Source organism: Bison bison, unplaced genomic scaffold (assembly GCF_000754665.1).
Source record: "Bison bison bison isolate TAMUID 2011002044 unplaced genomic scaffold, Bison_UMD1.0 scf7180017864333, whole genome shotgun sequence".
NCBI classification, from domain to species: Eukaryota; Metazoa; Chordata; class Mammalia; order Artiodactyla; family Bovidae; genus Bison; species Bison bison.
Genome location: NW_011494905.1, coordinates 2,599,840 through 2,623,745, shown reverse-complemented (window position 1 = coordinate 2,623,745; position 23,906 = coordinate 2,599,840). Strand labels below are relative to the sequence as shown.

At 48.6% G+C, this 23,906-nt stretch overlaps 1 protein-coding gene across 5 annotated transcripts in view; it reads left to right on the top strand.

Moving 5' to 3' along the window:
- MASP1 (mannan-binding lectin serine peptidase 1 (C4/C2 activating component of Ra-reactive factor)) overlaps positions 1-22,280 on the top strand; it is a 69,250-nt gene extending 46,970 nt beyond the window's left edge. Inside the window, exons 10-17 of one of the 5 annotated variants that reach the window (XM_010853917.1) lie at positions 79-153; positions 9,925-10,062; positions 13,129-13,242; positions 14,125-14,310; positions 16,099-16,166; positions 18,531-18,630; positions 19,090-19,315; positions 20,955-22,280. In XM_010853917.1, coding sequence (XP_010852219.1) covers positions 79-153; positions 9,925-10,062; positions 13,129-13,242; positions 14,125-14,310; positions 16,099-16,166; positions 18,531-18,630; positions 19,090-19,280 — 872 coding nt within the window. In that variant the 3' untranslated portion in view covers positions 19,281-19,315; positions 20,955-22,280. Of the gene's footprint in view, positions 1-78; positions 154-4,383; positions 6,812-9,924; positions 10,063-13,128; positions 13,243-14,124; positions 14,311-16,098; positions 16,167-18,530; positions 18,631-19,089; positions 19,682-20,705 lie in introns of those variants that run through there. The other 4 variants (XM_010853916.1, XM_010853914.1, XM_010853915.1 and 1 more) reach the window with 4 other exon arrangements.
- The last annotated feature ends 1,626 nt before the right edge of the window (positions 22,281-23,906 follow it).

Below are 23,906 nucleotides of genomic sequence, written 5' to 3'. Positions count from 1 at the left end.
AAGAGCTCAGATCTATTTTCCATGTGCTATGAATCAACCACGTTCTCCTTTTTCTTCAACCTTTTTTCCCTCACCCAGGTGTATATACCTGTTCTGCCCAAGGAGTCTGGATGAATGAAGTCCTGGGGAGAAGCCAGCCCACCTGCCTGCCAGGTACCTTGCTCTCAAGTTCTCTGCCTCAAGGTCCCATGCAAGGCACTGGGTCCACGGGTGCTCTGGCTGTTAATGGAGTAAGGGGTAGGGAGCATGATGCTTTGATTGCTTTTGAAGAGATATCTTTAGATGGTCAAAGGTCAGAAAAGCCTAGCCTCACATCTTCTCGAACAAACCAGCCTGTATGTTCAACCTGTTCTATCACAACAGGACACTTCCTGCCTCCTCTCTCTGCCATTCTGCTCTCTTCCTGCCAGGCTTCTCATCTCACACAGTTGGTATTTGTATCGGCTGTGCACCAGGAAAAGTGAGAAAGTGGGCACCTGCTCCTCGAGCACTCGCTGTGTGGTAGTGAAGTGAAGTTGCTCAGTCGTGTCCAACTCTTTGCAACCCCATGACAGTAGCCAACCAGGCTCCTCCGTCCATGGGATTTTCCAGGCAAGAATACTGCAGTGGGTTGCCATTTCCTTCTCCAGGGGATCTTCCTGACCCAGGGATCGAACCCAGGTCTCCCACATTGTAGGCAGATGCTTTACCATCTGAGCCACCACGGGGTAGAGGAGGTGGAAATCAGACAAGCACCAAATAACCACAGGACATAGCAACAAGTTCTTCCAAAAAGCCGTATGCTCAAGTCTTAGTGACTGCTGTCTCCCCTGAGCTCACTTACTGACCCTACTTTAAAATGAACAAAGAGTTTTGTGGTAACAGGAAGTGTCCCTGTGCATGTAGATTTGGGGGCTATTTTATGGATATCTGCATTGGTATTAAATGGATGAATGATTTGCATCGTAATCATGATGTATGCACATATTCAAATTGACTTAGAATAGTATAGCCCTAAATGCACACTCTAGGGTTAAATAAATAACCCACCAAAAATTAAATATTCACAACACAGAAATTTACACTTCAAAAAGAAATAAGAATAGTGATTCAATCAATAGTGATTGAAAGATATAATCATTCAAGAAAAGCAGTGTTGATTTCATCATTTGGTTGAACAGCAGTAGCTTTACCATCTGGTTCAGGGTTGAGTGGCATTCATATTTTACTGAATTAGAGTGTTGGGTAAACTGAGATAGTGTATTGTTTGAATGGTACATTGTAGTAACCTCCAATATTCACTCAGTAGATTTCTAGATTTAGGCATTAAAATGGAAAGGCTATGGAGCCGTCTACCAGACCTGAAGAAAGTTTTAGCATTTGGGCATCAGCTTTGGCCATCACAACTGCTACAAGATCTCAGAGAAGGAAGACATTCCTACCTGTGGTTGTCTGGGAGCAGAGAAATGAGGACGGGTTAGGAAGACTTCACTTAAGAGTGCTTTCAATCTAAGCAAGAATTCAAAGAATTCATGAGGATCTGGAAGAAGGAAAAGGTCAACCCATCCACACTCTGCTGGCCCCCGTCATCTCAGTTAGGCTTAGCCAGGAGCACACCTAAGGGCCACAGCTGGGAAAGCCTTGGAGAAGATGGGGTATGGTACAGCTGTGGCAAACTAGAGATCAATTCCTCATTTTGCTAATACCATGTGGGCCAAAGAAAATGGCAGTGTAGGTGGGTTCCATCCTGGGCAGTACTGTTGTGATGTCTAGAAGGGATGAGGTACTACGCTGGGAGTCAAGGGCCCAGCTCCTAGTCCTGGTGTTGCCTTTTCCTGATCTCCATCTTTGTTAAGTCATCTGACCTCTTTGGGGCTAGGATTTCATACCTCAGAAGTAGGGGAGCAGAATCAGGTGATCCATGACATTCTATGACTCTTGATGGTCATCATCCTCTAGATTCATACAAAGCATGTTGGATATAATGAGTCTTGAAATTCTGGTAACACCTAGTCTTGAGCAGAACATGGTGTATCATTGGACCAGGCCAGGAAATTACAAATTCTCTTCTAAAACACTGAGATTGAATGCAGAGACAAGCCAGAATAGAGAAAGCCATTTCATCTGGCATCATAATATCCACCTTTCCAAGTAAACTATTAAGCAAATATTATTTTCCCCTTATTTTACACTGAGAAAACTAAGGACCAAGAAGGTATAATGATTTAACCACAGTTATCTGCAAAAAGTTAAAGGCAAAACTGGAAGGTGGACTCAAGACTTCTGATGTCAACACAAGCAATGCTCAGCCATTCTTGACTCTGCCATCCTCAGGAACCCAGGATTCCAGAATATCACAATTTTGTTTTTAGGGCCCTCCCTCAGTACCTCCAGTCTTCTAGAGCCCAAATCTGATTTCAGCACAGCTGAAGCTCTAGTATTTCAAGTCAAGTCTTCTGTCCCAGGAAAGACTGGATGGAGAATGGTAGCAGATAAAAAGAATGGCCCCATTTCAATGAGCACTCTCGAAGGCTTGTGGCATCATTCAACGTCTTGAAAGGACAAGAGCATATCAAGAAGAAAAAAAGACTTTAGTGGAAAAAATGAAGCTAGAATCCAAAGAAACAGGCTCCACTCCTGGCTCTGTCACTAATGACTTTGAATATATCTCTTGCATTCCCTGAACCTTAATTTCGCCATCAGTAAATTAGCCGTTCTCCAAGCTTCCCCAGCTTGGAGACATTCTGTGACCTGGGTATGCCACAGGCACCTTGGTTGGAAAAGGCACCATTCAGTGCTGGCTTTGTTCTGACCATGGATTGAGCCATAGGCATGTCCTTCATCAGATGCGGGTCTTTCAGCACTCAATAAGTTGCTGCAAAGGGCTAGTCACAGACCGGCCTTGAGAAGTCACTCTTTAGGCTGCTGCTTATAATTGGGATTCTGGCCTTCAACTCTGAAAGGCTCGGCCACAGCCAATTAGCAAAACCCAGCTCACATCTGGCCTGGGGTGAACAGCAGGGTGCCTCAGGATCACATAAAACGTCCGGAAGAAGAGCATCTGAAAAGCATTAGGTTGCTGGAAGCCTGACCTCTCAAAGTTGCCAAGACAACTCAAATGCTCCTTGGTCTTTAAAGGATTACTGAAAGTATCCAGGGCCAAGGGGTGTAGCCCTGGCAATTTGCAACCAAGAGGAGGTCAATGCTCATACCAGGCTTACCTACCAGACCTAAGCACTCTGCTGAGAGGGGCCCTTGTGAGCTGGTTCTTAGCCAGCAGGGGGCTGGTACTGAAGACCCTCTGCTCATGGGCCAAAGGCGTATGGCTGCAGGAGACTGGTGGTGCATGTGCATGCTCGGGGTACAACTCGGTGGAATGAAGTTTGATCAGACCTTTCTTCTTCCCCTGAAGGTACTACTGGGCTCCTGGGTGCAATGATGGATGGCTCAGAGCAGAGCCCATGCATCATTGCTTGTAGATTACGCCACCTTTCTCTAAGCTCGGATGCCCTGGCCATCCCTTCACAGCATGTGTCCCATAGGCCAGAGAAGAAGAGGTTACAGGGCATGAGACCACGCCCTTCATATGTAATGAGGCATTGTGGAATACAGGATAAGACATTCATCTTAGAATCTAGTTAAGCCCTTGCTAACCAGCTTAACAGCCATGTGACCTTGGGTCAGTCACTTACCCTCTGGAGAGTTTTATTCACCTATAAAATGAGAGTGGCCAGGGCAAATGAAATAAAAATCAAAGGAATTTGTAATTTAAAGGATCCTTGAAGATCATTTTGACCAACAGTCTCATCTAGCAGATCAAAAAGTGAAATCCAGAGAAGGAAATTTACTTACCAGAGTCACACAGGACAGAGTGGAGAAAAGCCAGATCAAGACCCCAAGTGTCTTGTTTTCCACTCCAGTGTTTGCTGTGACCTGCTAGACAGTCTTTTAATCTCCTGTCTCTCAAAGCCATTGACCTGTGGTTCTCAGAAGTTTTCCAAGTGCCCACAGCATGGACCATATCTGGGTTCTGAGATGCCTTTTCTAGAGAAGAAAGGGGCAAAGGGACTGCTGCTGGAGATAGTCCTGGTAAAGATGATCCAGACCACAGGTGGTCTTGGCTGGAGGGGTTCAGGATGGTGAAGGCCCACAAGTAAACGTGTCTGGTCCATAGAGTGTCCTGGCTACAGAAGGGTCAGACTACAGAGGAGCCAGGCTAGAAAGACTTAGACCAAAAATGACCCCATTCAGAGCTTTCTCAGGCCAGCACGGCCCCCAAACATAGGCCAGGGTCCACAGTGGCATAATCTACAGTGGGTGAGATGTGCATTTCTTTAAGAGGCTCTTTGCACCTGGCTGACCTGACCAGTCTCCTTCTCTCGTCCCTCCCCCTCCTTCTTACAGTGTGCGGTCAGCCTTCACGCTCGCTGCCAAACCTGGTCAAGCGGATCATTGGGGGCCGCAACGCTGAGCCCGGCCTCTTCCCGTGGCAGGCCCTGATTGTGGTGGAGGACACCTCAAGGGTGCCCAATGACAAGTGGTTTGGGAGCGGGGCCCTGCTCTCCGAGTCCTGGATCCTCACGGCCGCCCACGTGCTGCGCTCCCAGCGCAGAGACAACACAGTGACACCGGTCTCCAAGGAGCACGTCACCGTCCACCTGGGCCTGCACGACGTGCGGGACAAATCCGGGGCTGTCAACAGCTCGGCCGCCCGAGTGGTGCTGCACCCGGACTTCAACATCCAGAGTTACAACCATGACATCGCCCTGGTGCAGCTGCGGGAGCCCGTGCCCCTGGGGCCCCACATCCTCCCCGTCTGCCTGCCGCCGCCCGAGCCGGCAGGCCCGGCACCCCACGTGCTGGGGCTGGTAGCCGGCTGGGGCATCTCCAACCCTAACGTGACAGTGGACGAGATCATCGGCAGCGGCACGCGGACCTTGTCAGACGTCCTGCAGTATGTCAAGCTACCCGTGGTGCCCCACGCTGAGTGCAAGACCAGCTACGAGTCGCGGTCAGGCAACTACAGCGTCACCGAGAACATGTTCTGCGCCGGCTACTACGAGGGCGGCAAAGACACGTGCCTAGGAGACAGCGGTGGCGCCTTTGTCATCCTCGACGACGCCAGCCAGCGCTGGGTGGCCCAAGGCCTGGTGTCCTGGGGAGGCCCTGAAGAATGTGGCAGCAAGCAGGTGTATGGGGTCTACACGAAGGTCTCCAACTATGTGGACTGGGTGTGGGAGCAGATGGGTTCCCCGCAGGGCCTGGGTGAGCTGCAGGTGGAGCGGTGAGCTGCCAGACTCCTGCCTGCCAACCTCCCTGCCCAGCCCCAGCAAGACTGCACCCTCCTAATGACAACGCACTCCACTGTTACTCACAAGACCAAGGGATGGACACACTGTTCCCACCCTCCCCAGATGGCTCCTGGCTCCCTGAGAGGCAGCAGTGTGGTACAGGAAAAGGCCCTACATAAGAAACCTGGGTCCCTGGCCCTGGGGCAAGTCCCTTTCCCTCTCTGGGCCTCACTCTCCCGCAGGACGGGGAGGGAGCTAGACTCGGGCCAGTGCCCGGACTCCTCTCCTGGAATGCCCACCCCAAGGGCCTCATTCACTCCTAGTTGTGCATCAAATCCAGTGGCACCACCATCGGTGTAACTGAGCTTGGACCTGACTGTTAGAAAATGTTTCCTTGCCTAGAGCTGAGTCCATATATTTTCCCCACTCTGCCCTCTGGTCTAGACCCTTTTCTACCAGAAAAGCCCTCAGATTTGAGGAGACAGGGATGACACCCCAGAGGCCCCTCTCTCTAAATATAAGGCCTTGTGGTACTTTCATCCCTGGGTTTTCTCTCCCCAAAGCTTCTTGTAGTCCAAGTCTTATCTCTTCTATTCCCTGTTAAAGGAATCTCAAAGGACAAAGAGAAAGCTGGGAAACTCTATGATGACCGGGGGGAGAAGAACAGTGGGAAGCTTTCCAACCCCATTAAATTCCTATCATCAACGCAAAACACGTATCTGGGTACATCCACACCTGACTCTCCAGACAAGCACGAAGCAAGCTTCCAGTCTTGAAATGTGTCACCTGAAAGGGCTATCCGAGCCCCAGCCCTAGATGTGGAGACTCAACCCGATTGCTTGGAGAAAGAGAAGGCTCACACCATGCTGCTGTGCCTCTGGGCAGGGAAACGGAAGAAGGGAGGATTATATGAGTGACCTCCTCGCACCAGACCTTGTTCCCCCCACAGCATTCCTGCAGTCTGAGCTCTACAGAGAATCCACCTGGCATGAATGTTCTGAGGGACCCACTCCTCCAGCTTCCAGGAGCCAAGTCAAGAGAAGCATGGACTTGCCCAAGAAAGGCAGTAAGAGGAGAAGGAGAGCCCAGGGTCCTGGGTTCAAGCCGCAGCTCTGCCCCAAAACTGGCTTGTAACTTTTGACAAATTGCTTTCCCTCCCTGGGCCTCAGTTTCCCCATTTGTAAAAGGAAGGCATCGGATCCCCCTCAGGGTGCTTCCAGCTCCAGCGTTCACTGCTTCCAATGCCAGCAACCTCTCCCTGGCTATCCCCAGCCTGACCGTCCTCCTCCCTGGGGTTTGCTCTCCTGGGGACTCCCCACCAGAGACAGAAGCCTTGAGAAGGATTCCAAGAGAGCAGTTGGGAAGCATCTGCTTTTCCAGTTGGGTCCTGACAGCACACTCCTGTGTCTGAGCGGTGCATGTAGAGGATGCTATACTTTGTATATTTATATCACAAGCTTCACTCCTCTGTAAGGTTCCTCTGAGCTGTTTCCTCCATCAGGGAACCAAAATGGAAATAAATCCTCTGTGGATAACCAACAGCCTTTGTTTGGGGGTTTGGTTATTGTTGGTGTTTGTTTGTTTTGACCTTTTGAAGAAAATCTGACCCTTCATTAAGCCACAATCTCTCTCACTGTGGAAAGGGTACAGTTTTTGTCACCTGGACATTATCCAAGAAAGGGTGATGAGAAATGGAGATGGTTATGGACATGTGTTCTCTCAAAGGCTACATGTTCCATCATAGAAGTGCCTGCCATTTAAGTCCTTGAGTTCAAAGTGCCCAGATAAGCACAGGAAGCAAGATCACGTGCACCCAAGTCTCACGCAGGCAAGGGGAGTTCAATGTCCTGAGCGGAGTGGAGATTGTAGTGTTATGGGAATTTAAGGAAGGGGAGGTTCACACAGCCGAAAGGGGTCTGGGTAACTTTTCAAAGAGGTTACAAAGAATACACTGGGAGATGGGAGGGCAGGGCAGAGGGGACAAAGGTCAGGTAGGAAAGTGTGCCCCGAGTGGATGGGAACAGAGGGCGTAGGGGAGAGTGGACAGTCTTGAATGTCATACTTGTGTTAGTGCCCTGTCCTGTAGCCAGTAACTGCCTAATTTGGGGCATATCAGAATCACTTGTGTTTATTAGGAATGCAGGTTCCTAGGTCTCACCCATGGCAGGTTCTGAATCAGTAGGCTGAGTGTGGGCTGCAGGCTGTGGCAAGTGGAGGGGGTGAAGGGAGGGACCAACCTAGAGAGTGATAGGAAATCAGTGCAACCATTCTGGAGAGAGGTGGTGCAAACCACCAGACCAAGGCGTGACACCAAAGATGTGAGGGTGCAGTCTGAAAGCGTTCAAGTAGTGTAGTGGGTAGAACTTGGTGCAGAGGCATTGTGTGAAATAGTGCAGACAGGAGATGTAGTGGAACACAAGCTAATATGTTAGTGAGGGCTCCCATGTCATACGCTCACAGTTTGTGTTTGGGGTTTGTATCATATTGAAACTGTCATGCTTTTTACACTACTGAGAACTAAAAGAATCCTACATTATACCTTACACTTTATGTGCAGCTGGTTTCAGAGATTATCAGTCTTGTGTTCCATCACATCCTCTAGGCTTTTGGATTTATATTGTTGATGTATTGAGACACTGAAGTGTCATGGGGTTGCATGAAGAGCACACGGCGACATTACTCTCTGCTTCTCCTGGTAATTTTTTTTTTACCAGTAGCTGATTAAAGATGGTGGCTGAAGAAAAGGGAGGCAACAAGGACACTGTCTGTGCAGACATTAACAGACATATGGAGTAACAAAAGGGAGATGGCTGGTGAAGGATGGAGACCAGGACTTGGTTTTGCTGTGTTTGAGGAGTTTATGAGCAATCCAGCTGGAGGTATAGAAAGGAGGAGTCCAGAGGAGAAGGCAGATTAGAGACACTGATCTGAAATTCATCAGAGTCTAAGTGTGGTGTGATGGCATGGGAAGAAGTGGCATCATCCACTGGAAAGGAAAAGAAAAGACGAGGGGGCTGAGGACTAAAGAAGGGGAACACCAGCATGGATTGCATGGAAAGAAGAAGAAAAACCCCAAGAAAGACATAGAAAAGGGAAATCAGAAACACGGGAAGAAAAGAGCTTCAGAAGCCAAGGAGAGGAAGTGTCAAGAAGAAAAAAGTGATCAACAATGCAAATGAGCCGGGACAGTCCAGAGGACACTTCCAGGCTGGATGTTCCTAGGCACCAGGACCAACAACTGCCATCAAGTCTGGAAGAGGATCCAGGGGACAGACCCATGCTCATATTTAAGTCCCTAGCCCTTCCTCCCCCTTCCTTTATGCTCCATTTCCCTAATCCTCCTCCTCTTCCTCCTCCATAGCCTCTTCCTTCTTTTCCACTTTTCTCTTCCTTGCTCTCTCCCTCCCATTGTCTCCCTCCTTCTCTCTTTCTCTCTCTCAAGCTTTTCCTAGGTTTTTTATCTCTTTCCTGAGGCAGTCTCTCTGGGACATCTTTGCCCAGTTCTCCAGGTTTTGCTTCCCTGAAACCAATTAATACAAACCTCTTGTTCTTGTCTGACTCTTCAAATGAGTTTGTATTTTCAGACTTTGGTTTCTGTTTTGCTCTTTCATGAGTCAAAGCTGTATCTAGCCTCACCTAAAACAACAGATGCTCCAGCTTTAACAGTGGTTAGCTGCAAGGTGAGGAGAATTCTTGGAGATGAAGAATACATGAGAGAAAATTTCAGAAATAGTGTCCTCCTATACATGTAAATATCACCACTGAAGTTCCAGTTATGGGTCCAGAGCCATTCTGTCATATGATTACAAATCTATTAGATTGTCAAATGGCCACTTTACGTCCAAGTTTGTGTGAACCATGGTACTTTGTTCTTTTGAGTCCACCTCCAAAGGACAGGGAAGGATGTGAACACTGAGTGTCAATTTTCTTTCCAGAAGCTTGACTATGGAAGAAAGGACAGGGAGAGACTATGGAATGAATGAGAAGCTGAGAAAATGAAAATGCAATTTTTAGCATGAAAAGTCTTGATCAGGTTTTGGAGGCATAAAGAAAGGAGAAGTGCAAGATAGAGGAGAAGGGTATGAATCCTCAAAACCAGGTCCCCAAGAGTTTGGAAGTGAGGGGATCCAGAGCCCAGAATCAGTTCCGAAGAGATGTTTAGAGAGGGAGTAGATACAAAGGAGGATGGTTTCTTGTGGGCTTTGTGTTTGTTTGTTGAAACTTTTTCTACAAACTTTCCATAAAGTGATGATTGGCAGGTCTGGGCTTATAGTCCGTAGTCTAGCAACCCCAACTGAGAAGGACCTTCTAGCAAAACTCCCAAGGCAGGCTTTTATTGGCCTGTCCAGGGTTACATTCCCATCTCTGAGCAATCACTGTGACCAGAGTATAAGAGGCTTTCACTAGTCAGGTCATGGTCACATTCCTACCCCTAGAACCAGAGGTAAGATCATTGCAACTCAGGCTAAAGGGACAAGAAATGGGGGAAGAGAGGACCCTAGAGGAAACTTGGGGTGCTATTAGTGAAAGGGGCAATGGGTGCTGGGAAATCAAAAATAACAGATATTCCTTACAGAGGGTGATGAGCTAGCAGCTTTTGCAAAGGGCAAGGTGGAGCCCAGAGTGTGACCTATCCTCCTTCCCTTGGCTGCAGTGTGTGGGATCCCCAAGTTCTCCCGGAATCTGTTGGCCAGGATCATCAATGGACGCCCTGCCCAGAAGGGCACCACCCCCTGGATTGCCATGCTGTCACACCTGAATGGGCAGCCCTTCTGCGGGGGCTCCCTTCTAGGTAAGGAGAGGTGGAAGGGGTGGAGGATCCAGGATTAGAGGATGGGGTAGAGGAAAGGGACCTGACCCTTTTCTTGGAGACTGACAAGGTTTCTTCACTGAGAAGCTTCCACTCTAGCAGCAGGGCCCAGAAGCACAATGTGGTAGAAAGAGCCCTTAGCTGGAGCAGGGAGACACTTGTTCTGTTCCAGCTGGCTCCTTCAGGCAACACTTCCTGAGCCCTGGTCACTCTCTGGCACTGAGAAGGGTCAGGGAGTCAGACCCTTAGACATGGACTACAACACAAAGCACTTCCATGCAGCTCAAAGTCAGGGTGTGCCAGTGCCCTGGGCCGAGGGAGAACCAGGAAACCCACCCTAGAGGAGTCAGAGAAGGGAGATTTTCAAAGCTTTGAATGCGATGCTTGGGAATCAAGATGCATCTTAAATGCTACTCCAGGTTTATAATCGTGTTCCTAAAAGTCCTCTCCCGAGACAACATGGATTGAAAGAAGGGTTAATCTGGAAGCCAAGAGTCCAGTGAGGTGGCTAGACTGCAGTAGTGAGGAGGGAAGTCATTAGCCTCAGAATAAGAATAGGGGATGAGGGATGGAAACAGGCAGAGTCAGATTCAAAGCCATTGGAAAAGGGAACTGCCAGACTTTTGTAATGGACTGAACGTGGTTGGGAGTGGCAGCAAAGGCAAGAAAGAAATGATTTATGGCTCTTCCTATCACAGTTCAGCTAAGATGAGCTAAGGTCCATCCCAGCTCTGACATCATAATAAAAATTAATAGCAATCTAGAGTCCCTCTGACCCCATCACAGAGGAGGAAGGCATGGACGGGTCCACCTCTGCTTGGGCAGCTCTAGGGTTGCTGGCCTCGCCTCACCCTGACCCACCCTCTCCTCCAGGGTGCGCTCAGGGGAGGACAGCTCCCTGACAAGGGACCCCTGAGGGAAGGTGCGGGCACTGGTGAGGCTGCAGCCTGGACATCTGGGTTACGTGAAGTGGTAACCCAGCAGAGGGGCTGATCCTTATATTCCCACAAACACAAAGACAGGAGCTCTCACTCTCTGGAGCCTCCCAAAGGGTCACAGTGAGTGAGCACAGGTTAAAGGGGAGCCCAGTGGGGAGCAGGCAGGGGAGAGAACCAAGAATGAGAGGGGTTAGAAGGACAGAGACAAAAATAGCGTAAGAGGGCGTGTCAGAGACCTAGAGAGGGGAGTGAAGGGAGACGAAGGGCAAAATGAAAGAAAACGAGTACAAACAGAGAAAGAGAAACTGGTAGGGCAGGAAATGAGAGATAGAGAATCATGAAAGGAGAAAAGCAGGGGGACCAGAGGAGAGGAAAGCATCAGAAAAGAAGCAGAGAGGGGAGGAGCAGACAGGGAGAGTGGACGAGAGCAAAGACACTTCTGATTTTGTTAGAATGTATTATATGTAAGAGAGATGGGTTAAGTACCCACTGTTTAAGGGTTAGACTCCTGTTCTGAAGCCTTGGGTGTTTCAGCTCAATGATGTTCAGTGCTCACTGTGTCTACTGCACGCTTGTTCCCACTTCCCTAACCTCAGCCAAGCTACAAGAGCTCTGCAAGGTATCCTCAGCCTTGCCCAGAGCCCTTCTCATCTAGAATCTCCTCCTCCTCCTGTTGTCTAGTTTTGTAGAGGGAAGGAAAGGCAGGAGAGGGCGTAAGAAACCGAGAAGAAGCTGAGGGACAGACAGAGGGAACCTGCCCGTTCAGTGCCCACTATGAAGCCTGTGCAGAGGGGTCCTGACTCAGGGACTCACTATCTGCAGAGCTGGGAGATGAAGCTATGTCTTGGTCTCATCATTGCTCTCCCCAGCCCTGTTCCATGGCAGGCTTCCTAATCTGGGTGACTCATTCCACTTTATCCACTTGGAAAATTATCCAGGAGCCCCTGGCTGTAGACAGGGATCAAAAATACCACCAGGGGAAAGAGGATGGCCTGTGTAGGGCACTATCTGGAAGCCAGTAGCCAGAGCACATGGCTGCCCCTGAGAGGGCCAGGGACCTGCACAGAAAGGGACCTCTGCCCGCAACTCTGAACTCTGCTATGATACCCACACTCCAAAGCCCTGGTACCTTTCTTTCTGTTTGGCTCATCCCAGTATGTCTCTGGGCTCAGCTATTTACGGGTTTGTCACCTGATTCACCTTGGGGATGAACCAAGCCCTGATCCTATATTAAGCAAAGAGCAGGAATATGTCCAGCAAGGGAAAAAGAGCCAAGATACAAGAGATGTGCTAGGCTGATCATCAGGAGACCCACGGTCAGCCCTGGTCCTGCCACCCACCTGCGGAGCTGCCCTAGACATCCCCGCTCCCCTCAGGCCTCAGAATCCATGTCTATAAAATGAGAGGTTTGGGTCAGAGCAGTGGTTCCCAGCCTTCGTGACAGCAGAACTTTGGGGGCACTTTTAAAGTGTGTTTGTACCTGGGCCTCACTCCACGACTTAGATGGTCTGGCTCAAGCCCAGACATTGTCTGGGGAGGATTTCTTTGTTTGTTTTTAATTCCCCACATGATTCTATTATAAATGTGTACTCACATTTGAGAAGAATCATGTGCAACAATACTTTTCAAACTTTAATACGCCTAGAAGTTACTTGAAGTTCTTTTTAAGATTCTCAGATTTTACTACTGAGTACAGATTCTGATTCAGTAGACCTGTGTGGGGGCCTGAGAGTCTGCATTTCCAAGAAGCTCCCAGGTGAGGCTGAGGCCGCTAGTCCAGGGACCGCACCTTGAGCAGCAAGGCCCAAGGGGCAACCGGTGAGCAAGACTATGGACGCCTTGGGCTGTCTGGAGCTTGCCAACCCCATGCATTTAAGGGAAACCTGGAATCATTTTTAAAATGTTCAGTGTTGACCTAGGTTGGGGAAGTAGATGAAATCACAGATTCAACTCCTCATCTTCAGATTAAGATCAATGAGTTTCTGCCCTGGGGGCTGTGAAATGCAAGGGAGTAGGGTGCTGTGGAGAGGGGTCTGAAGCCCTCAGCTTGAGGTAGTGGGACACAAGGTGGGGCCATGAGGACAGGGTGTGTTCACAATTCTGTTCGCAGGCTCCAAATGGATTGTGACTGCGGCTCACTGTCTCCATGAAGTGCCGGATTCAGAGGACGTAACTCTCCGTGATTTGGACTTGCTCAGCCCCTCTGCCTTCAAAATCATCATGGGTGAGTGTGGGCCAAGCTGATTCCTGAATCCAGCTGTGGTTCTGGGGATGGGGTGTATCTACTCACTCAGTCATCAGGGAGGGAGTCATTGGAAATGAAGGACAAGCCAGGACAGGAGTCCAGGGACCTGCCCAAGTCCTGGATCACAGTCGAAGCCCAAGGCAGTGATTCTTGGATGTTAGGACCATGAGCAGATCATTGAAGGTGAGGCCTTATATTTTATAATAAAGACTCCCATCTGGATAACTTCCAAAGATGTCTCAGGCTTCTATGAATCCGTGGTTTCAAGTGATTCATACACAAACAATCCAAGCTTCCCTTCTCCTTTGTAAACTGGCTGATGGAGTTCAGTTCACCACATATTTATGTCCTGACATTATGTCAGATCTAAAGACACAAGTTCCTGCCCACAAGGACTGATAGTCTAATAAAGGAATAAAATATGAGCACAAAGCCCTCTAATAAAATGCAGGAAGCAGTAAGTTCTGTAGGAGAGGAACAGGGGGAGTTCATAGGGAAGAGATTCCTAACTGAAGCGTCTAACTCAAGAATCTCCGAGGTTTCACGGAGGAGGCAACACATTACCCGGGTACGGAAGGGCGACTATGGTTTGGACATATGGTAATGGGCCCTGGAATGAGTATTAATTATGAGGCGATGGGATCAGATCAGATTATGAAGAAAGATAGAGGTTCGAGCCCAGGACAATATGTGGGGAAAGGCAAATGGGGAGGGATGGCTTAAAACAGGTACGTGAAGGGCACTGTAAGGGTTAGGGCTGGAAGCATGGGCTGCATGGGCAGGGGCTGGCAGGAACAAGGTGGGACTTTATCCTCCAAGCTTCCTATGCCCTCATGCCTCACATGCCTTCTTCTTGCCCAGGCAAGCTTCGGAGGACCCAGTCAGATGAGAATGAACAGAGTCTCAGTGTCAAACAACTCTTCTTCCATCCCCTGTATAACCCCAACACGTACGAGAATGACGTTGCTCTGTTGGAGCTGTCGAGGGACCCGGTGCTAAATGACTTTGTGATGCCCATCTGTCTACCCCAGAGGCCACCGGAGGAAGGTACCGCACCCACCTGATTCCACCTCGGCAGAGCCTCCGTGGAGGCTTTTACTCCAGCACTGGTCAGGCTTCAGTGCCAGCTGAGTCAGCTGACTGTGTCTGCCTGATTCCTCAGCCGCCTTCCCTAAAACAGCTAAGCCAAAACAAGTTTCAAGGCGGTGCACAAAAGCAGGCAGGCTTGGTCAGTATTTCAAGCAAGTATCCGTCAGGGTCCAGACAGGCAAACAGAAACCAGACTAGTTACTGTAACAAAAAGAATTTAATACAGGGTATTGGAGGGCTGGAGAAGTAAAGCAGGATGCTGAGATCAGAGAGAGAGCACTTGCAGGGAAGAACTGCCAGTCCTGGGGGTGGAGGAACAAAGGGAAGAGGTTGGAGTTACAGAGCCTGGAAGTTTAGGCAGGGGCTCTGTGAAGTAGGAACTCAGACTCTGCAGAAGAGGCCCTGTGCTGACGGTGCCAGGAAGCAACCGCCACTGCTGGGGTGGGGAGCCATCACTAGGGTGATGCCATCAGGAACAGCAGGGCTTCCTGGAACTGCCCCCTGTTTTCAGGAATGTTCCTGATAAAATGGATCTGCCATTCCAGAGTCTCATTCGCAGCATCACAAAGCAGAGCATAAAAGGGTGCGCTGGAGCTGAGAGATAATGACTTAATCGCTAACACAGGCTCAACTCTCCAGGCTGCCATCTCCTAGCTGGACAACCTTGAAGAAGTTGCCTAACTTCAAGCCCCTTCCCTTTACACTAGGAATAATAAATACCCCATGGGTGGTTGTGATGTTTCAGTGAAATAATAATCAAACATATTCAGCATAGAGTGAGAGTCCAACTCAGGGAAGTTGGTTTTTGTTTCATCCTGTTCTAAATTCAGTGGTGCCATGTCACAGCTAACCTTCTTTAGTTCAACGAAGTTATTTTTAAAAAAATGACTGAATGGAATATGAGAAGTATTGAGGGGAAGTGAGCCCACAGGAAAGGCTCTGATGCATCAGATACCATGTGTCTGCCATGTACCACTTGATTTACATTAATTAATTTATGTGCTACTTATAAAAGCCTTGTGAAGTAGTATTGTAGTCCCATTTTCAGGTGAGAAAACTGAGGCTTGGCAAAGGGAAGTGCTTTACCCAAGGTTCAGCTTGTAAGAAGTAGATCTGGGGCTGGAATTCAGATCTTCCAACTTAAGGCCCAGAGCTGTTTTCAGTATCCAGGCTCTTTTCAAATGATGAAACAAGTAAGTGCTCTATCAGTGCCCAGCCCATGTTCACATTGCCTCAAGATTTGCCAACCTTACAGACTTCTAGAACATCAGAGCTAGGAGGGGTTTTAGAGGTACCGAGTCCGACCTCTTCGTTTTATGGATGAGAAAACTAAGGATCAGAAGGGGAGGGAGCACATCCTGTTGTGGGCTAGGCTGGACTTTGTATTTATTCAGTTATTGATTGAGCATCTACTCTGTGTCAGCCCTGCTGTAGGCATAAGGATACAGCCCTGAATAAGGCAGATGAGATTACTGCTCTCACGGAGCTGAGGTTCCAAGCTAGTTGGGAGTGGGAGAGAACAGACAACTAAACACATAAACCAGCTAACATCTCATAGAAACAAATGCCCAAACCACTGTCTCAGGTAAGCTCCAGCCCAAGTCTTCCTCCTCACCATGCTGGCATTTTCTCAGGGGGAACACTCAGTGCTTCCTCCACATGCAGGGGATGAGGGGGTTGCAAGGTGCCACCCTCCAAAAACCTGCAGACAGCCTGTCCGCTCTCACTGTGTCTTCTCTCCTCCAGGGGCCGTGGTCATCGTCAGTGGTTGGGGGAAGCAGTTCTTGCAAAGGTTCCCAGAGACCCTGATGGAGGTGAAGTTCAATATATACCCTTCAGAGGGTGACACTTGTGCCCCACATTGGGCATTTCTGAGCCCCAGTGTCTCTCAGGGGTTTGGAGGTTTGGACTGGGGATGAGTGAGACAGGTACGAAGGGACCAGACTCACCTTCAAAGTTAAGTGAGATTGAATCCCAACTAGTTTGATCTATTTGTTCTACATGTCATAAGACACTAGTCTGTAAACATTGTTTAGTATTTCTGTAGCTTATTAAAAGCTCAATTTATGGAAACACTTCCAGAAAAACAGCAGGTTTGGACATCCTAAAAGGTGATCCATCTGTATACATCAGGAAGACTCACATAGCAGTAACCAAGAATGGGTCAAGGGATGGGCCCTGAGAGCCACAGTCCTTGCAGCAATGAACTTGACTATGGCATTTGAAAGTTTACATTGCTCATCATTTCAGAAAAGAACACTGAACCAGGAGTAAGAAGCCACACTTCCAAGTACCAGCCCCTAGTAACCTACTGGGTGATCTTAAACAAGTCATCTTGCCTCTGGACTGCAGTGTCGTTTCTCAAGCTGCAAAGCCACCAGCAACACTAGATGTCCTCCAAGAGCTGTCTGGCTTGGACATTACCAGGTTCTACGAGAGCCACGGCTAGTTTCTAAACTGTTCAATGTACATTATTTTAACACACTTTAAATTTTGGGGTTTGCAACAACCATTTACCCCTTCAATCATTCACTCTTGAGTGTTTATTCAGTGCCTCTTCCCAGGGGGCATTAGTGGTAAAAGGCTCACCTGCCAATGCAGGAGACATAACAGACGTGGGTTCGATCCCTGGATTGGGATGATCCCCTGAAGAAGGAAATGACAACCCTGGAGAATTCCATGGACAGAAGAGCCTGGTGGGCTACAGTCCATGGGGTCGCAGAGTCAGACACGACTGACATTGTATTAATGACTTTGTATTGTATTAACTACTAAGTATGCAGGGGGATAAGAGGACAGATCTGGCCCCTTGTCTTCTTGGCTTATAGGGACAGACAGAAAGTATTCATCAGTGTGATCATCGGAATGAGGAAGAGGTGCAGGATGCTTCAGAATATATAACCAGGCTCTGACTTTGTCTTGGGAGTGCAGAAGGCCAGAGGAAGTGACAGTTAAGCGATGTAATGAGTGGTGGATAGAGGTTAGTCAGACACTGGATGGTTTGCTGAGGACAGGTGCTTGTACCGCCCTGCCTGGCTTCCCCTCCCCCACCTCTCTGGGAAGGCCATGCCTCAGAGGGACGTGGATACCTCTGGTACCCTCCCAGCAAGGGCCAATAGAATTTGTGCTTTGTGGGAGATGTGACTCATTCAGTTCTTGGTTTGGCTGAATGAGACTCATGCGATTCCTCTTTTTATTCTAGGCACCCACTCCAACATTTACCCTCAAGCTGAATCAAGGGCAATAAGAAACGCAATACCTTACCTTTATGTATCAATGCATCATCTCAATTCAAAATAACATTTCCTGAGTAGTGACCATGTTCCAAGCTATATAAGATAGAAATGTGCAACATACAGTCTGAGGGTATGGAAACTCAAACCATGGTGAGGGAGAACATAAGTGAAGTTTGCTGCAAGGCGAGCCTCACGAACCTCTATGCGAGTGTGTGTGTGGCTCAGTCATGTCTGACTCTTTGCGATCCCCACGGACTCCACTGTCCATGGAATTTTCCAGGCAAGAACACTGGAGTTGGTTGCCATTTCCTACTCCAGAGAATCTTCCCAACTCAGAGATTGAAACTGCATCTCTTGCGCCTCCTGCAGTGGCAGACAGATCCCTTATACTGCGCTGCCTGGGAAGCCCACACCACCCACTGTGTATGCAGGGTTTGTAGTTCACAGAGCATCTGCTCGTTCAACTCCTCTCTTCGTAACAACTCCATTTAATTAGCATGTCAAATATTATGATTCCCATTTTTCAGATAAGGAAACAGAGTCTCAGAAATCTGAAAAAACAGTGAAGGCTACATGTCCCACATCCCACAACCAGTAATGTTAAGGGTGGGGAAAAGAAGACTGCCCATAGGTTTTGCATATGCTGATGTGTTTGAAATAATGCATATGCTAAGCAAAATTATCTCCATTTGACAGATGAGAAAACTGAGGTCCAGAGGGGCAAATGACATGTGCAAGGTCACACCGCAGGTTCATGACTAAGACTGTACCGGAACACAGACCTCCTGGTTCTGCGTTCAGTACCTGTACCAGAGGGCAGTTTCTGAGGCGAGGTCTAAGGCAGACCCAGGTTTGTCCAGGAAGGAGACAGAGCGGGGGATGGGGTGTCAGAAGAGCAGGGCTCAGCCAGGGTTGGGGACTGACAACGGTCTTGTGTTCCAGATCGAAATCCCAATTGTTGACCACCACATCTGTCGGGAGGCCTATGCTCCACTGAAGAAAAAAGTGACCAGAGACATGATCTGTGCTGGGGAGAAGGAAGGTGAGTCAAGACGCCTGCCTACAGCAGGGCGCCACCAGCCAGGGCGGGGCACCACGCCCAGCAAAGGCGGCCGTGCAGACCTTGGAGCTGGCAGGTTGAACAGCAGAGGAAGGGGAGGAACGAGGCTGGGGACGGGGAGGAAGATCATGAGAGGAAAGATTCCACTGGAGAAGTTACATCAGAGAAAAGTGTGCCAAGTAAGGGATTTCCATACTTCCCTTCTCCCAGCCCAGGTTTCCCCGTATGTAACCGAGAGTCCTGAACCTAGGCTTTCTAAAATCACAGAGGTAGGAGGAGGCCTGACTACAACCCTCAGAGTCCAAGTTTCAGTCCAACGGTCTGCTGCGCCCCCTGGTGTCCAATTCTCTGAACTACATGTCAGTCGTAGGGAGAGGGAGGGCCCTCTGGATTTGGGTCTAGGGAAGGAGTCACTTTAACCCGGGTCACTTCTTCCTCTAGGGGGCAGGGATGCCTGTGCGGGTGACTCTGGAGGGCCCATGGTGACACTGGATACACAGAGAGGCCAGTGGTACCTGGTGGGCACGGTGTCCTGGGGCGTGGACTGCGGAAAGAAGGACCGCTACGGAGTGTATTCGTACATCTTCCACAACAAGGACTGGATCCGGAGGGTCACCGGCATGAGCAATTGAGTTCAGTTCCTCACCCTCTGCCTCACCTGCCCATGGTCAGTCAGCAACAGAGGATAATTATCTGATGCCAGACGGCCCTCACCCTACACGCACCTCATTCAGCCCACCTATTACTGGCCAATTAAGGGGGCATCTCAGCCATCTTCTCACTCTCCTTAAAGAAACAGAGTAGCAGAGTGATCAGAACCCAGGTTGTATCGCCTACTAGCTTTGCAACACTGGACAGGTGACTTCACCTCTTTGAGCCTCAGTTTCTTCATCCCTGTGATGGAAATGGCCTACCTTACCTGCTCAGAAACATATGATGAAGATCAAATTTATTCATAGCACTTAGCGACTTCACTTTCACCTTCCACTTTCATGCATTGGAGAAGGAAATGGCAACCCACTCCAGTGTTCTTGCCTGGAGAATCCCAGGGACGGCGGGGCCTGGTGGGCTGCCGTCTAAGGGGTCGCACAGAGTCGGACATGACTGACTCGACTTAGCAGCAGCAGCAGCAGCACAATGCAGGTATAAACTAAGTGCTGAATAAATGTGACTTAGTGGAAGGCCGGTGTGTCTACCAGGCACACTGCGTTCGCTTATAAATCCTGGCTGGGCCTTAGGGTTGAGCAAGTGTGTACCTGTCCCCTCAACCTTGACCATAGCCTTCGCCTGCCCCCAAATGCACTATGCTTCTTTGCTGCCACGCATTCCCCAACCCCAGTTCCCACCCCTCTCCATGAAAAGGTAAAAGAGACAGTCTGAGTCTCTGCAGGTCCCATAGTGATGCACTTATGACTGAGCTGGATACCGAACTGTGAGAGTGCCTGAGAGAAGCAGAGACAGGGAGAGGGGAGACTGGGAACCAGCTCGCCCCCAGCTCCCTGTGACTCTATGCAAGTCCCTTCCCCTCATCCCAACAAAGACCCTCCCAGTTCTGACAGTCAAGGATCCAACAAAGCCATTTCTCCCTGATGAGATGAGTTAAAGCCAAAATTACCAAAAGGTCAAAAAGGGCCAATAGAGCTTTGAAGTGAAAGTGTTAGTCGTTCAGTCATGTCCAACTCATCGTGACCCCATGTGCTCCAGGCAAGAATACTGGAGTGGGTAGCCATTCCCTTCTCCAGGGGATCTTCCTGACCCAGGAATTGAACCTGGGTCTCCTGCATTGCAGGCAGATTCTTTACCACTTGAGCCACCAGAACCCGTAGAGCTTTGATGCAGACCAAATCCTGCTGCTACTGCAACACCTACCCCGTGCACCACACCCTGGCTCCCCAGGATGTAGCCCAGGCAGAGTGCAAGCCTAGGGGCCTTTTCTTATTCCTAAGCAGAGCCTCTGTTCTAGGTGCCCACCTCCTTTTCTTCCTGGGAACCTGGCATGAGGTGGGCCCTGGGAGGCCAGACTCAGGCCCCTGTGCTCTCCCTCCCTGTGTCCACAGCTGACCCCAAGCACCGTTCCCCTGGTTCCTCACCCCTGTTCCTCAGCCAGAAGACCCCAGCCCTGCAGGGTCATAAAATCTTCCCAAGCAGAATGCCTCTTCCCTTCAGGAGCCACCTTCTCTCTCAGGAAGATTCCAGGGTCCTCCTCCCCTCCAGAACTCTGAGATGTGAGCGCTTCAAGGGATCAGAAGCTCCAAGTCCTGTCTTCTGTTCTGTCTTCAATTCTGTTCCAAAATTGGTCTTCATAGGAGATTTCAGTTCTTGACCTGCACTGCAGCCGCCAGAATCATTCAAGGTCTCTTGCCGAAAGAAGATACTGGGAATGAGAACTTATGAACACTAAGCCCTAGGCTGACCACTCAGGGACAGCAATTTACAGCCAGTTTTTGATTCTCTGAGCAGGGCATTCTACCTCTCTGTGCCCTGCTGTTTGTTCTCTACAAAGAAGACGGCCTTCATACTCAGTCCCACCAGACATTTGTCAAGCAAACTGGAGCTCTATTTTAGATACCAAAGAAGAATCACAATGCAAAGTTTTGGAACTACCTAAAGCATTCCAAACATCATGCCTGCTCATTTCACAGCACTGCCTGAGTGTCCCTCCCTGTGCCAGGCTGTCATGACTGCTATGGGTACCACCATGATGAAGGGAACATGATTCATACTTTCCAGGAGCTCCTGCACAAAGAACTGACACCTACACAAGTATCCACCATAACAGAATGAACCCTACTGCGTGCTATGTGTCAGAACAGCACAGATGTGAAAGAAAGGCCACTCCTGTATGCAGGCATTGGAGGAGGGGACACCAGGAAAGCATCTCAGAGGAGACGGTGTTGGAATTGGCCTTGAAGAAGGTGGGCATTTCTACAGGTAAGACAAAAGGAGGCCTTCTAGACACAACAATAAGAGCACATGTCCATTCTTCTCTCATAAAAATGACGTGTCCAGCAGACCAGTGCTCTGACTCTAGAATCAGAGTCAATATCTAGAAGAACTTTTCTCCTTAAATTCAGGCAATTCTGGGACTTGAAGCAGCCTCGAGATTTGTGTACAAATGCCAATTTCTGGCTGGATGAGTTTATCCTGTTTATTCCAATTGCAACTTCATCCTTATCTAAGGGATGTCTAGATGCGCTGCTGGACTTTACCTTACCCTTGATCTATGAGCATTTACTAGATATGCCAGCCCCTGCACTGCTGCTAAGGTCCAAGAAACCCAAATGTCTCACAGGGTTGTAGAAGCAGAGGGTTGGAGGGTCTGTTAGGACCATATTGTCTAACTCTATGACCTCATTCTTGAGCATATCTAAAGATATGACACTAGCTACCTCCAAATATAGCCAATTTCAACGTCAAAATGACTATCTCTTAGAGAGGTCTCTCTTCTATGCAACCACAATTCACCTCCCAGAGAATAGTTAGTATATCTAAAGCTAGGATTCTGTACCATGGAATATTGTTATTAGCAACACTGATCATGCCCAATTTCATCAGAAACAGAAACTGTTGCTCTACAACATGTGTAGCTGTAACTGCACATTTTTTCCAATAAACATCTGTATTGAGTCAAAGCATCCTATTTGGCTTGTATGTTTTTCATGGACTGATGGTTCTGGTGAGTTGCATTGTCATTTATCAACAGTTCTCTGTATCCAATTAGGATCCCTGTACCATGAAGAGAGAGAGAGAGATTCTGATGGGAAAATCAAATCATTGATACCAAAGCACTTCTTAGGCTTCTCAGGTCAGTTCTGATGAAATACCTTATTCTTTTGTTCCTGTAAGTTATCAAAATATTCCAGGAAGACCATCTTTCAATATCCAAGTTACATTTCTTGATTCATCCACACCTAGAATAGAAAAAACTTTTTTTTTTTTTTTTGATCATGTGTTCAATTGTTTGGTTCAGAGACTATGGCACCAGGTTGATGAGTAGCCTATTCTGAATTGGAGTACGTACTTTCCTTCTGCAATGAATTAAACTTATTACCAGGTGACAGAATCAAAGAATCAGCACCACCAAGAAGTCCTTAAGTAAAGGTAAGCAAGAATCAGGGAAGGAAAATCTATAGCCTCTTGCAGCAGAAACAGTAGCCAATCTGGGTCTAGAGTGAGTCTTGAAATCAAGAGACTTAGGTTGTAATCCAAGCATTGGTTGACTTCTTTATTCACTTAATTTTCCCATCTACAAACTGGCAGAAAAATCTTTGCCCTACCCTTGTCTGAGGGTTGTGCTATCAGATGAATTAACATACAGGAAAAAAATTTGGAAACTAAATTAGATCAATATAAATAGTTCTATGGGAGATTATAACACTTTGGAGTATTTCCCAAGCTTGGGTCTTCAACTCAGGTCACACATCTGGTGGGAGGCAGAGGCGAGGCAGACACCCTCCTGCTCTGGCCCTAGATCCAGAACTACTCTGACTCAGCAGCAGCACCATCACTAAGACATTCCGCTTTAGTGTTTTCCTGGAAAGAACCGTGTTCTTTTACTTTGCAAACTGAAGAAGAAAGCATCCCAGTCTCTGAACCAAACAACTGAACAATGGACAATAGGATATGAAAAAGCAGGGAGATGAAAGGGTAGTGAACGGGGAAGACTGAGCGGCCCATTGTCCCTGGAGAGCCAGAGAAATCAGGAGAAAAAAGATCACCTTCAGGAAGTCCCGACTGGGATGCTTAGCGTGGTTTGGGGAATTTGAGGATTGTAGACCAAGGAGAGACGTGATCGGCTATATCTTTCAAAATCAAGTTTACTGCAGAGAGTAAACTGAGGGAGAAGAGCCTAAAGATAAGGAGACTCAATATGGCTTCTGAACAACAGGCGAGGGACCCCCTGGCCCTGAACAAGGGCAGGCTGAGGAGAGGGAGGAGAGGAACCCGCTTCCAGGGGCTCTGAGGACCTAGGGCTGGGCCCTGAGAAGCCTGTTTAGAGAGGTTCAAACGTCTGTTCATGTGTGAGAGTGAATAAGTAGAGAGCACAGAGGGGAAAGAGCAGAAGCCAAAACCCAAAGGCAGTCATCGTTTTCAGGTCCCTGGATGTTCTGTGACCCTCCGGCATCAGCGTGGTCCTCAGAAAGCAAGTCAGGGCATTCTCTGAACTTGAGAGAGAGAGACAAACAGAGCCTTTGTGGCCCCCTCCTGTGTCTGGTATGTGCTGACCTTTTTTCAAGAAGATAAGGAAAATGTTTTTT